The sequence below is a fragment of the Mandrillus leucophaeus genome, unplaced genomic scaffold (genome assembly GCF_000951045.1).
Source record: "Mandrillus leucophaeus isolate KB7577 unplaced genomic scaffold, Mleu.le_1.0 Scaffold6, whole genome shotgun sequence".
Classification (NCBI taxonomy): domain Eukaryota; kingdom Metazoa; phylum Chordata; class Mammalia; order Primates; family Cercopithecidae; genus Mandrillus; species Mandrillus leucophaeus.
In genome coordinates, this window is record NW_012106474.1 from 5,309,685 (window position 1) to 5,322,478 (window position 12,794).

General features: G+C 45.8%; 1 protein-coding gene across 1 annotated transcript in view; it reads left to right on the forward strand.

Annotated features, from left to right (window-relative positions):
• Window positions 1-12,794, forward strand: part of RPS6KA2 (ribosomal protein S6 kinase, 90kDa, polypeptide 2) — a 483,976-nt gene that overhangs the window by 336,175 nt on the left and 135,007 nt on the right. Inside the window, exon 4 of the mRNA XM_011999666.1 lies at window positions 8,942-9,058. Within this exon, the coding sequence (XP_011855056.1) occupies window positions 8,942-9,058 (117 nt within the window). The remainder of the gene's footprint in view (window positions 1-8,941; window positions 9,059-12,794) is intronic.

Here is a 12,794-nt window from a genome sequence, read left to right on the forward strand (position 1 = left end):
ATTGTTTTTCCAAAAACATGACCTTGTGCTGCACACGTGCCATGGGTTAAGCAGCCGCCGCCATCACTCTGCCCACCAGAATGGCCTCTTGTGATCCTTTAGCACATCATTTCCATTTGCTAAGATGTTATCAATTTGAATAATTCATCCTAATTTGCAGTCTAACAATTTTGCTCTGCCGGCTCTCATCCAGATCACAAACACTGTGCATGACGAGTCGGCCGCCGGCACCACTGCCGGGGAGCAGGGACTCAGCCGCCCACCTTTCAGAACCGTTTTGGGGATGAGACTTTCCCCATCACCCCATCAGTTGTGATATCTATTGCCATGGATTTGGTGGACCATTTTTTAAAAAATCCATTACTTAAGCAGCTTTTCCTTGCAGAGCCCGAACTGCCTTCCTCTAAGTCGGTGGTGTTGCAGTGCTGTAGAGTAAGTTGGCCCCGTGCACGCTGCTGTTTCAGTTGCTGGAGAGGAGGACGCACGTCACTGGCCTCTCTTATGCCAGCAAGCATCCCTCTACTGGGTGTCTGAATGGTCTGATCAATACAGCCTTGCGTTTTTTCCTCAGTACACTTGAAAAAGAAACTAATTTTGTCTACTTGCAGGGCTGAGGTGGAAGGATCACTTGAGCCCGGGAGGTCGAGGCTGCAGTCAGCCAAGATCGTGCCACTGCACTACAGTCTGGGCGACAAAGTAAGACTCTGTCTCAAAAAAAAAAAAAAAGAAAAGAAAAGAAAAGAAACTAACTTAGTGTGAAAAGAGCTCAGAGTTCCCAACAGCTGGGCACTCTTAGGATGTGCGTTTTCTTTCCATCCCAGTTGACTCAGCATCTTTTATTCTGCCTAATGGAAACATCGCAGCCTTCAGCAACTTATCCTGGTAAAGAACATTCACCAACATGTTGCTTTTGACAAAGAATGAGGAGATCACATTGGAAACATGTAGATAACTGAGTATGGGAGAAGATGATATTTGTAGATTCTATTTTCCCTTTTCTGCTAAAGAAATAGGAAATTTATCCCAATAGGTCTCACTGGGATATGACTGTAGTTTTCTTGGTTATACTGATGATGTAGTTTATTATGATATAGGTTTTTCCACTTGTGATTTTAAATCCTGTGTTATTAGTTTTCTCTCATCTCTTGGTGCAGTTTCATATTATATATCTCAGAGACAAAAAAAAATGTTAGTTTTCCAAGTCAGGGTGACACACTAGCACAAATAATGTCCCATTTGGTGCACACCAGGCATGCGTCCTGGTATCACTGTCATCCTCTGTGGGTTTTTACCTGGCATTATTTTAAAGTCGTGCCAAATAATACAGATGTATTCAGCCCCTTTAGGCACTCATCCCACTGCCCAGACCAGAGATGGTCCCATCTAAAGCTGTTCCACGAGGAAACACTGTGGCTTGACCTAACCTGCATGCGTGTTCCATCTGCCCCGAGTGTGAGGCTTCTCAGAGGTCATTCCCACGCATCTTAATACACTCATGTCAGTCAGTAGCTACTGTCTCATTCCCTGATGCTAGTAATGAGTCTTTATAAAGCAAATCATTGAGGATACTTTTCAAGATGAAGTGGAAGGGGTCATGCAGCCATATACCTAAAACAGCGTGTCAGACACTAACACCCCAAGCTTCCGTGACAACTTCACACTGACATTTCCTAGAGAGGTTAAGGATTGGAGGGTTTATTAGAAAGAGCACACCCATAGAATGGCCGGTGTCAGGACTGGGAGCCCATGTGTGTGCAGGAAGCCCTGGCTCTCCACTCTTTGCACGTCTTTTCTGTGGGAAGGAGGCCCCTGCAAAAGTGGCGCTCCATCTGCCAGTCACCGTTTATAAGCACAGCTTTCAGAGTCCAATTTGCATTGACTGTGATTTATAAAAATACCAGCAGAGACTGAGGACTGAGAAGAAGGGAAGGGAAAAGAATCCGCGGGAACAACAGGCAATGAAGGCGAAGGCAGAAACAGTGGCGGGGTGGCAGGGTTTAATTAAAACCAGAGAGGAAGCGTCCTGGGGAGGTTCCTCTCTCCTCAGTCACTAAAGTAAACAGGGACGGGGTGGGGAGGCAGAAACGCAAGTTTGAATAGAAAGAGAAAAGAAAGGAGAGAGATGCCAAGGCTGGTTTTGCTGCTTCTCCTCCTTTCTTCCCATAATCTCTGTCCACTCAGTGCTGCTGTGTTCTAGGAACCTTACATTATTAGCCCAGCCTCAGTTCCAAGGAGCTTCAGTGAGTAGCTTAACGGAGACTTCTCCCCGAAGACGAAGGGAGCCCCAGCAGCCAGCCCACTCCTGGATTGTCACTGTGCGTGCGGTGACTGCAGTGACTACTCTTGGATGCTAAATCACTTTCTTTGGTCAGAAAAAGAAAAAGCGATATTCTAGGGTGGACGAGAACACAGAACTCAGCGCTGTTCTTGCACATTGCCTTCCCTCCGCGGATTCTGCGGCATCCATTTGAGCATCGCATCGAATAGACGCAGTTCAAACTCTGAAAATGACCAGGGTTGAAATGGAGACCTTGTCTCACTGAGCAGGCCTGCCCTCTATCAAATGGAGAGGGTCACACTCCTGAAATTTCAGCACTTCTATCTGCGATCTTGACATGGCATCCGGTATTTTCCTTTCTCTTTCCTTCTCCTGCTTCCCTTCCTCCTATGATTTTGTGGCAGATTTATTCCTCTTAAATTAAGCCATCTTTGTTTCACCTAGATTCCAGCAGGCGCCCATGTCACCAGCCTGATTTCCATTCTTGAGGGTACTGGTTCTGCTGTACTAAATGGCTCACTTATATTTAGCTTTTTAGAAATGGAAGGGAAACTTTTTGTAGAAATGGTTTCCTAAGGAATTGATTGGACAGATGCAGCTGGTCCCATGATTTCATTTCACATTTGCTCACACCAGCAAAAGCGGACACATTTGCGGAGACGCAGAAAGGGCACTTGAAAGAGCAGAGAAGGCCCCAGAATTCGCGAGCCGTTACTGCTCTAAACATCCTAGGCCCTGGTCAGAATGGAAGCAGCATTGGCGGGAGCCTGGGTCCTGGGCCTCAGATGATCTGAATTCTGGTCCCTTGAATAGGAAGATGCCCAACCTGCTACATGGGAGATTTCTTCTGGTTCTTAGAGTCTGTGGTTCAAGTGTCTAGCTATTTTTATTTCATATTAGCAATCACAAAAACGGCCTACTGGAGGATTTTTGTTGTGGGTGGCATGTGTTCACTGGTGCAGCCAGCTTTCCTGGTAACCAAAGGCCGAGGACCCCCAAGCTATCGGAAGTCGTGCCGCAGATGGCGCTCACTCTCTGGGGACTGTTCCTGCACAGACTCCCCTCTACTCTTGTCAGCAAGTATGCTGCTGTCTTTCCTTTCCAGAAGAGGCTAAAAAGCCGTTTAGTGAATCTTCTCTCCCTTTAAAAACATTCCTGAACTTCCATTCTAGCGGCATGGTAGACTAGGTGTGGCCAGCCCTCATGCGAAACACGACTAAAAGTCCTGGATCAATTAACCCTTTAAGAATATTTAAAAGTGTGAGTGAGCTGAGAAGGGAGTAAGGAATACACAGAGGCCAAACCCTGTGTTAGAGCAGGGAATCCGAGAAGGAGACAGATAAAGCCAGCTTTCTCCGGGAGGCCAGGTGACAACCTGGTGAACTGGAGCTTGGCTATTCACAGCCTCACAAGGCAGGGGAATTGGTGACAAATCCCAGGGCTGGCCCCAGGCAGACCTCTTGCCCCACTGCCTGCATAAAGCTGGGACTTTAAGGAGCTCCATCCCAACGTAAGAAAAAGCCAGAACAAGACCTGTCTATCTCACATACGCACTCACGTATGTGCATTCCACGGGTACACATGTGTGCACACACACATGCACACACTCAGGACAGTTGCCTGTGATGGGCCTCTAGAACTGGACCTCTGGGAGCAGCCCCTGCTGGAGATTGAGATTTGAGAGTTGTCAGTGTTTATTTACATGGTATGTAAAGCCTTGAGACAGGACGAGGTTCCAATAACTACATGGAGACAAAAGGCCGGGGACTGCGCCCAGGGGAAAGGTGACCTTGGCAGACACAGAAAGATGGGTAGGTGGGAGCAAACCTAGGGGAGAAGGATGTACTGGAATCCAGGTGAAGGGAGTGTTTCAAGCAAGAGGAGGTGAATAGCCATGCCCAGTGGTATAGAGGATAGAAATTTGGTCACTGGATTTAGCAACGGGTAAGATTTGGATGACTTGAGAAGGGCGCCTTTGGTGAGATAATGAAAGTCAGATTCTAGGTGAAGCCAAGTTCAGTGATTCCAGACCCAGGAGGCCTCGCCCAGGACCTGGAATCTGCATTTTAACAAGTTCCTTGGGGTGATTCTGAAGCAGGTGGGCAACATAGAACATTCATATGTTCAGAACCTCCAGGACACAATACTGTTCTTGGGCAAGTGTGTCTGGCTGTTGTGCCTTGAGAAAATGACTTGCGATGCGGTGCTCTGTCTTTAAGCCTTTATACGATGCCAGCCTCTTTGTCATCTGGGATTCAGGAGGGACTCCACCAATGCTACCCTCAAAGCCAGAATCTTGTCCACCTGCTCATCTGTTCCTGCCATCAGCAGCAGAGCAGTGCTGGCTTGATGGGACCTGTGAGTTGGAGATAAGGTGCTTTCCTTGTTCTTTTCCACATTTTCATAAAACCACCTGTGTAATAATATATTCTGTTATTATTCTGGAAATTAATATCCTACATGTGAATCTGTGATTTCTAGAATGACCTCTGTCCTTTTTTGGAAATAACGTGAACCCTTGCCTATTTTGTTTCCTGTGTCCTTATTAATATTCTACAATATTAAATTTTTGCAAAATTTTAATTTGCACTTTTTGTAAATATGATCCCTTTAATGACATGAAGAGCAAATGATTCAGAACAGAGGAAATGAACCAAGAAGGTGACTTTAGCCCAGAGAGAGGCATGCAGGGCCACAGTGGCCGACCTCCCTCGTCTTTCTCCCTGTCGCTCCCGCTTCCCAGCCGCTCCCATCAGCTGCTGAAATACCTGCCCGGGACTTCTTGCAGTCGTTGGAATTTTGAGTGTAGTTCTGCAGGAATTTAAAAAATTCCTTGTCACGATTTATCACATTCAAACATTATTTAAACAGTTTATACCTCTAGTTTTTCTTTCTCACGTTACAAAATGTTTGGAATCGTTGCTTATGGAGCTAGCACCTGATCACAGTCCCAGCTCCCCCTCCCAAAGCTCTCAAGTTAGCTTTAAAAATACCGTTTTATAGGAGCTGTGCTGGAAACCACATGCTCCTGCCATGGATGCAGCAGATTCAGGAACAGACTCGATCTTCCTAAGGGATTGCATGCAAATCCTCATCAAATGCTAGATACAATTACCTGCCTCGTAAAACAGAGAAGACACATATTTCAAAATGAAATATGAATAACATTTTCATGCCAGTTGCCCCTTAGGGCAGTTGTCACAAAGGGGTCCAGAAACCAGGACCGTCCAGAGACGATCGCCATCAGCAGTGCCCAGGCCTGTGGTGCTGGGGCTTCATCTGGCTGTTTCCTATTCACACAGACCCCTGAGTGCGCGCCGAGTCCATGGAACACCAGATCTTGTTTTGATTTGTTTTGTTTTGGTTTTGGGGAAAGTGAAAAAGAAAGTTAAGCATCCTCAGACGAGTTCAAGCTAAAATGTCACTGCAAAGGCAGAACTCTGAAGTCTAAAGGGTGACACTCTCGGGGATATTTTCCCATTGACACTTCAGATGCTTTGCTGTTAAAAACCTTACTGATTTGAAATGAGAAATTAACTGTATTGCAATATTATCAGGGAAGAAAACTGGAGTTTTTCGTGTCATTTTAGGAGATGAAATTAGGTACGTACTTCAGGTACATTTGCTCTAAATACTTTGACAGCAAGCATCTGCACAAAATTTGAAATGTTATGAGATATCTGCGTCGAAGGCTTTGATTCGAAACGTTAAAGAAATGACTCAAGAAGGCGAACTTCTGCAGTGGAGGTGGGGGTGTGGCGTGAACCGGGAGGCGGGAGGCAACAGGGGATGGCAATTCGGATGTGCTTAGGAAGGCGTGAAGCCAGCCTAAAAAGCGGGCTGACTGGGAGCGGGGGGACACCCATGGGAATCCCAAGGTGCCAGCATCCGTGGCCAGGCGGCATGGTGGCCTGGATGCTGTCACTCTTGCTGCAGAGCCCAGTCCCACAAAGGTGTGTCCCACAAAGGCAGTGAAGGGGGCCAGGACCCCTGGGACTGCATGAGCTCATTCACCACAGCTGTGGGCCTCAGACCCTCCACAAAGAGCTGCTGAAGAAAAAGAAAGGAATGGAAATCTTTAGGAAACATACACAAGGGCTGGGAAACGTGCCCCAGGAAAGGGTGGTGGCTGCAGTGTGAAACCTCCCTGACCAGCTCGTGCCTCCCCTGCCCCACACCTCTGGGCAGTGTTGAATTTTACTTTCTGTTCTGCAGTGTCGCCGTTGCCATGCTCACATTACCAACATGAAGTCACAGAAGGATGTGCTTTGGGGGTGATTCCTTTTTTCATAGTGTGGGCGTCGCCTTAACACAGCTGCATGATGGGAGCTATTTTGGGAGGGAGGCTGGGGTTTGGATGACTCAAGTGCATGCTAGTCCTGTAGGTAGAGGATGTTAATGGGCACATTGTGAGGAAAGTGTTTTAGTCACAGAAGAGGAGTATTTTGTTGTTCTTTAAATGACAAATCGTCTGCAATTTCTTTCTTCCTTTAGTAGGTCAATGACAGGAAAAGATAGCATGTATGTTTCTATGGCGAATTTTTTTTGAATTTGGTCTCCTGGCTTTGTTTTCTGTGCAGGAAGCCATCTCCAGCAGCCACGTGGAAGGTAGTGGTTCTCACAGGCAGTGACACATGTGGATCCCTGAGAGTCTTGTTTTTCTCTGTCCCTTTCCATAAACCAGGAGATTTCACCACAAAAGCTGCACAGTCTCTAGTGGCTAGCATGGTCCTGCAATTCTAGTAAGCCTGTGCTATGAAGGGAAGAAAGGCTTAAAATGTGATGTTTGCTCACAAATTAGCATCTAAATATAATGCCCATTGGCTGGGCTGTGCCTCTAGCATTTTTACTTACTCATTCAAGAAGTAATTATGAAGCAACAAAATTGTAATTCTGCATCTTCCAACTGCACTCATATGAACCTCAGGATGGATTAAACAGAGTCAATTCCGGCTATACTCATTGTTTTCCCAAACAAAAAAAAAACCACTGTTTTTACAAAAATAGCAAATAATCCTTGACAATATGGAGATGGAAGTGTTTCCTTTAACTGTGAGAATGGAAAAGCCATAGATACCTGCGTAGGCCTCTAATCCACTGTGAGTTTCCACGGCTCAGACACCTCATCTGCTTTTACATGTGCCTCTATTTGTAACATGGAGGTAAAATGGCAAGATTTATAAGTAACTGTTTTGAGAAACTGAATTTTTCAAACATTGTCATGTAAGTTATTGCTATTGTGATTTCATTTGAAAGTCTTCACTCTTAGACTGGAACAGAGGGTGGAAGCACTTGGCTTCAAGGTCAGTCCTTGATGAGAAACCCACCTCTACCACTTCCAGCTATTAATGTATAATCTGAGTCTCAGGAGAAAATCTCCACTTCACAGTTTCTTAATGAAAAGAAGCAATGATGAATGAGAGGCTCCTGGTTCCCAGAGCACACTATGCATATAATTCCTGGTCGCTGTTTTTGGATGTGCATTTTAGCCAGCAGTTTCTGAAGTTTTTTAGCCCCTCACCCTGTGGTAAAACTGTAGAAAGGGATGTACGAATGTACAGATAGTGGAACGGAAATCTCAGAGAAATACAGAGAGAAATTCAAGGAACAGTTGGGCTCGAATGTCTCATGTTGGGAGAAACACCTCCTTTCCAGTGTTCCATTTCCAGGGCCTGGCACTTGGGCAGATGGCCTACCCCTTTACAAGGGAAGTCATGTGACTCTGGGGACAGGAAGCTCTGTGATGAAAATTTGTAGTGTTTTCTGTCAGTGTTTTCACTTATAGACTCTTTCTCCTACAGGGAAATCTTGCTTTCTGGGCTGGTGGAAAATCTTACCTGACTGCTTCTTCTGAAATATATATAACCTGTAGGATGGCAATGACATGTTCTTCGCATTAGCTTTGACAAACATACCAGGGATAGTGTGAATCAGGAGGAGAAGGAAAACAAGCTGTCTGCATTTTCCAGACCACTTCTCCATCCAGGAACCCATCAATGTCCTTTTGGTGTCATTTTGTTCCGTAGTTGCTATATTCATCGTACCAGAACTTCTGCCCAGAAACAGATTTCTTTGAGAGTCCCCTTAGATTTTTCTGAGGTCCTGGTAAGACCAAATGACAAAAGTCCATGGAGAAAAGAAACCGTGAAGGCCCACGGGGTGCACACGATAACCACACATGTCACCAAGGTGATTCCATAAAACTAAACGGGCCGGGCGTGGTGGCTCACACCCGTAACCCCAGCACTTTGGGAGGCCGAGGCAGGTGGATCACGAGGTCAGGAGATCGAGACCATCCTGGCCAACATGGTGAAACCTTGTCTCTACTAAAAATACAAAAATTAGCTGGGCGTGGTGGCAGGCGCCTGTAGTCCCAGCTACTCGGGAGGCTGAGGCAAGAGAATCGCTTGAACCTGGGAGGTGGAGGTTGCAGTGAGCCAAGATCGAGCCACTATACTCCAGCCTGGGAGACAGAGAGGAGACTCCATCTTAAAAAAACAAACAAAAAAACCCCCAAAAACTAAATGGCGTCTCCACTTTTAAACACCAGTTCTAAAATCCGTAACAGACCCAGCTCATGGTAAAGTCAGGGAAGGAGGGAGCTGTGAGCGACTCAGAGGAACTCCTTGCAGTGTATTTCTCACCCATGCTGCTCTCTTGCAGGAGGAAGGCATTGTGAAGGAGATTGACATCAGCCATCATGTGAAGGAAGGCTTTGAGAAAGCAGACCCTTCCCAGTTTGAGTTGCTGAAGGTTTTAGGACAAGGATCCTATGGAAAGGTAAGTTCAGCCCTGGCTGGCTCTTGAGTCTCATTCCTGAACACAAAGGACACCTAGACAGAGCTCCTCTGGATGGAAATTGCAGGCAGTCCTCACCTGCAGGGCTGTGATCATGGGAACCTGGACAGTTCAGAACCGGGGCCTCACTTTGCACAGCCAGAATTCCAGTGGCACAGGGCTGGGCCGTGCCAAGTGAGGACATGTGCTGCTGGAGCCGTCACATGCACATTTGCTCCCTCTCTATAGCCTCCCTTGGCTCTTGGTAAATCATCACCAAGGTGAGGAGGGTTATTGACCTGAGCCAATGTATCTTTGAAAGTGCATTCTAACAGCTGTTTTCCCCAGAGAAAGAAAAAATAAGAAGAAAAAAAAAAAAGAAAAAGAAAAGAATCAATTCCTCTGGATTGGGCACAGGAGCCAGGAAGGCTGGGGTCTGCAGCCTGCTGCCCTCCTCACCCTGTGTGATTGCCTCATGAAGCCTCAGCCTCCCCACCCACTAAATGGAGAGGATAAAACCTACTTTATACAGTTGTTCCATAGAGTAAATAGGGCACGAATCCCACCCAGCCATTGCCTAAGATGTATGTGTGCAGTGGAATTGTTCATTTCCTTTTTTTCCACCTTCAAATTGTAGCAATAAAAGCTAATTTCTTTCAGGAAATGAGAAATAGTTAACTCTTCATTTAATGCCACATCCACATACAGCAATATGTCAATAACGCTCTTCAATTACAATGACGTGTGACTTACTCCAGCACAATGCTAATTTCTCTGCCTCCTTGGGTTAGCTGTTAGAAATATATAGGCTCTGACAACTTGATTTCTAGAACATAAGGGCCTGAAATAAACCGTGAAGCCAACCGTTCCTTACATGTAAGCAGAACAGCCCTGGCTCTTTAAAGTAACTATTTTTGTGTGGTATGTAGACATTTACCAAATCTTTGCATTCTTCACATGACTTTGTGCCAAAATGCATGTGGCTCCTGTTAATTTAAGTGTAGAATGAATAGTACGTTAGTGTTCTGGATAATCCTACAGACCGCATGAACTGGATTGTTTGCAAAATTTATCTTTTATCATGCTTGTAATGCAGAATATCTTTTTCCTTTTCTCTTTTCTACATGGTAATGTGGAAGGAACGTGTGTTTATATGATGTATACACAAAATATGCTCGATTAAGCCATAGGAAATTACCAGCAATATTTTGGGCCTAAAAAAGTTTCTATTTAATATGGCTAGTTCGTATGGCGTTTATGAAATAGAGGGATGAAGATTTCAGTTTCTCACAATGTTAAATAGCCATTACCAAAAAGCACAAAATCACAGAAGGCAGAGCCTGTGTAATGTGGTAGTGGAATGCCTCACTGTTAATTAGAAATGTAGAGAAAAAAGAGAGAGGAGAGTAATTTTCTCCATGATTTGAAAACAGAGACAAGCAAGCATTCTTTCCTTTTTTCACCTTTCAAGGGTGTTGCCCATGTGTTGTTTCTTGAGAACAGATTCCACCTGTGGAAGCACAGAATTGGCCAAATCGTCTTTATCTGGAGGGAAGGAGTGCTGGAGTATGTCCCACAGGCGAGGCCCAGGAAGTGTCTGGGAGGCTTTGGTTGACTGGCTCTGTTACAGAGTGAATCTTACCAATGTCCTCCTCAGAAAACTGGGGTATTAAAGATGAAAGGAGAAAGGCTTTTCCAGCTCCCTCGTTCAGATTTCAAATTTTGAATTTTAATTTTGCTTTAAAAAAACATGTTTTGGAAAACAAGTGAAATCATGGTGTTTGGCAGAATCCCGTTGGAATGATAATGTTCATAACACTCTGTCCCTTTCTTTTCCAGCCTTTTCACCACTTCTAATTTTATCTTTACTTGTGTCTTTATTATATGAGGAATAAAAAAGTAAAGTTTCAAGAACAGTAGTAGGTAGGGGAAAGAGAAGGATGAGATAGTGGCAGCGCCCATGGGTGTCTGATGTCCAGGGATTACGGAATGGGCCGACTCCGGTAACGCCTGTTCAGAGCTGGTGTGAGGGGCAGGGCAGCAGGTCCAGGCTGGGGCTGGCGTGGCAAGGGAAGCTTAGGTCTGCTCCGTGGATTGATGCAAGCTGGATTCTGGAAAGAAGAGATATTATTCTCGAAAGCTTTGCTCAGACATTTCCAGGGAAGATTGGAGCTAATATCAGTCACTAGAGAGTCGCAGATACAAATTATATTTGTCCACATTGATTTGTTTGTGGTGAGTCTTTTTAATTTAAGCAGAACTGATGACAAGAGGGGGAGAAGCTGTGTGTTCTAATGCCCCATGTTACTGTATTCCTCCTCTCTACATGCAAATAACACAACCTTATGCAAGAGTCGTCTTCCCTTTTGCACCTACCAGGGACAGAAGGACAACACTAAATGTTCTCATTCTGCAGAAAGCACCTGTTCCTCAGGTGTCCACCTCCTGCCTCTGCTCCAAAGAGCAAAGACCTGGCGTGAATCTGGACGTCACGTCCCAGGGCAGGCCTGGCCTGGGAGCCGAGTCCTTCAACAGGGCTCATAGTCGCCTATCACTGAGCCACTCCATTCTTTCTCTCTTATTTAATGATGACACTGGAGACGCAGAAATGGATGACATGCAGTTTCTTCCCTTTAGACTTTTGCAGTGGTGCCAGCTCCTGACTTCAGACTGCGCCAGGAGCCATGCGAGTGACTTGTCCCGTTGCCTGCCTGTGTGAGCCGCTTAGGCTCTCCGAAGTCACTGCTCTTTGCCTGGTCAGCCGTAATAAGCTTATTCCTGTGGCAGAAGCCGCACTCACCACCAGCAGGGAGGCGTCTCTGAGCTCTGAGCTCAGTCCTGCAAGGCGAAGCCATCATGATTTCATTGCTATCTAGAGAGCAGGTCCATGGGTGGTGCTTGGGACCAGAGAAAAGCACAGAAAAGAGCCTTATCCTCAAAATGAAAAGCAATTTCAAGCTTGAATCAGGAAAGCAATGAAAGATGGTGAAGCTTGTTCAGTGTTGAAATGAGGGGTGCAGACCCAATGTTCCCTGTGAGCTTAGAGGAGGGAGGTGTGGGAACCACCCCCGGGCTGGGAAAGTGGCTTTGCCCTGGTCCCACCTCCTCACCTGCTCCTTATTTGCATAAATGCCAGGGGTAGGATAGGAAACCTCTTTTCCTTTAAAATATTCTGGAGAATGAACTGTAGGTTATGGTTCCTGCATTCTAAAAAGGAACCAAACCAAAGTTTAAAAAAAAAATCCTTGCTTTCTATGACTTTGCTGGTAGCATGATAAGAACAGGTCTTTAAATGTCTTCCTTTTGGGAGCTGTTATTACCCAAAACTCCCGGAAGTGCACGCGGGCATTTGGCTCCCGCTTGAAGGATCATGCAGCCCAACAGCAACCTTCCAGTTCTGAGTGAGAGCTGAGAATTCTGCTGAGAGAATCAGCAGATCATGGTGATCCATGACATCGTGAGGCAGTTCAGAGTGACATCACACCTGTTGCCAGGTCGCGGTTCTCGCAGAGCCTTTGCGATGCAGCACAGCAAGCTGCTGGAGAGGCAGTTGTAAAAATGAAATGAGGGGGCACACACAGCGCCCACTGGGTTAAGTCTTAAAGACCCAGTGCCTGCGTTAGCTCAAGGTTACAGTGTTGTTTGGGAACTTTTTCCACTACATTAAAATTGATCTTCAGTGACAAGAATGACAGCAGAGAGAGAGAGGGAACTGCACGCCGCCCAAGGGTCAAGATCC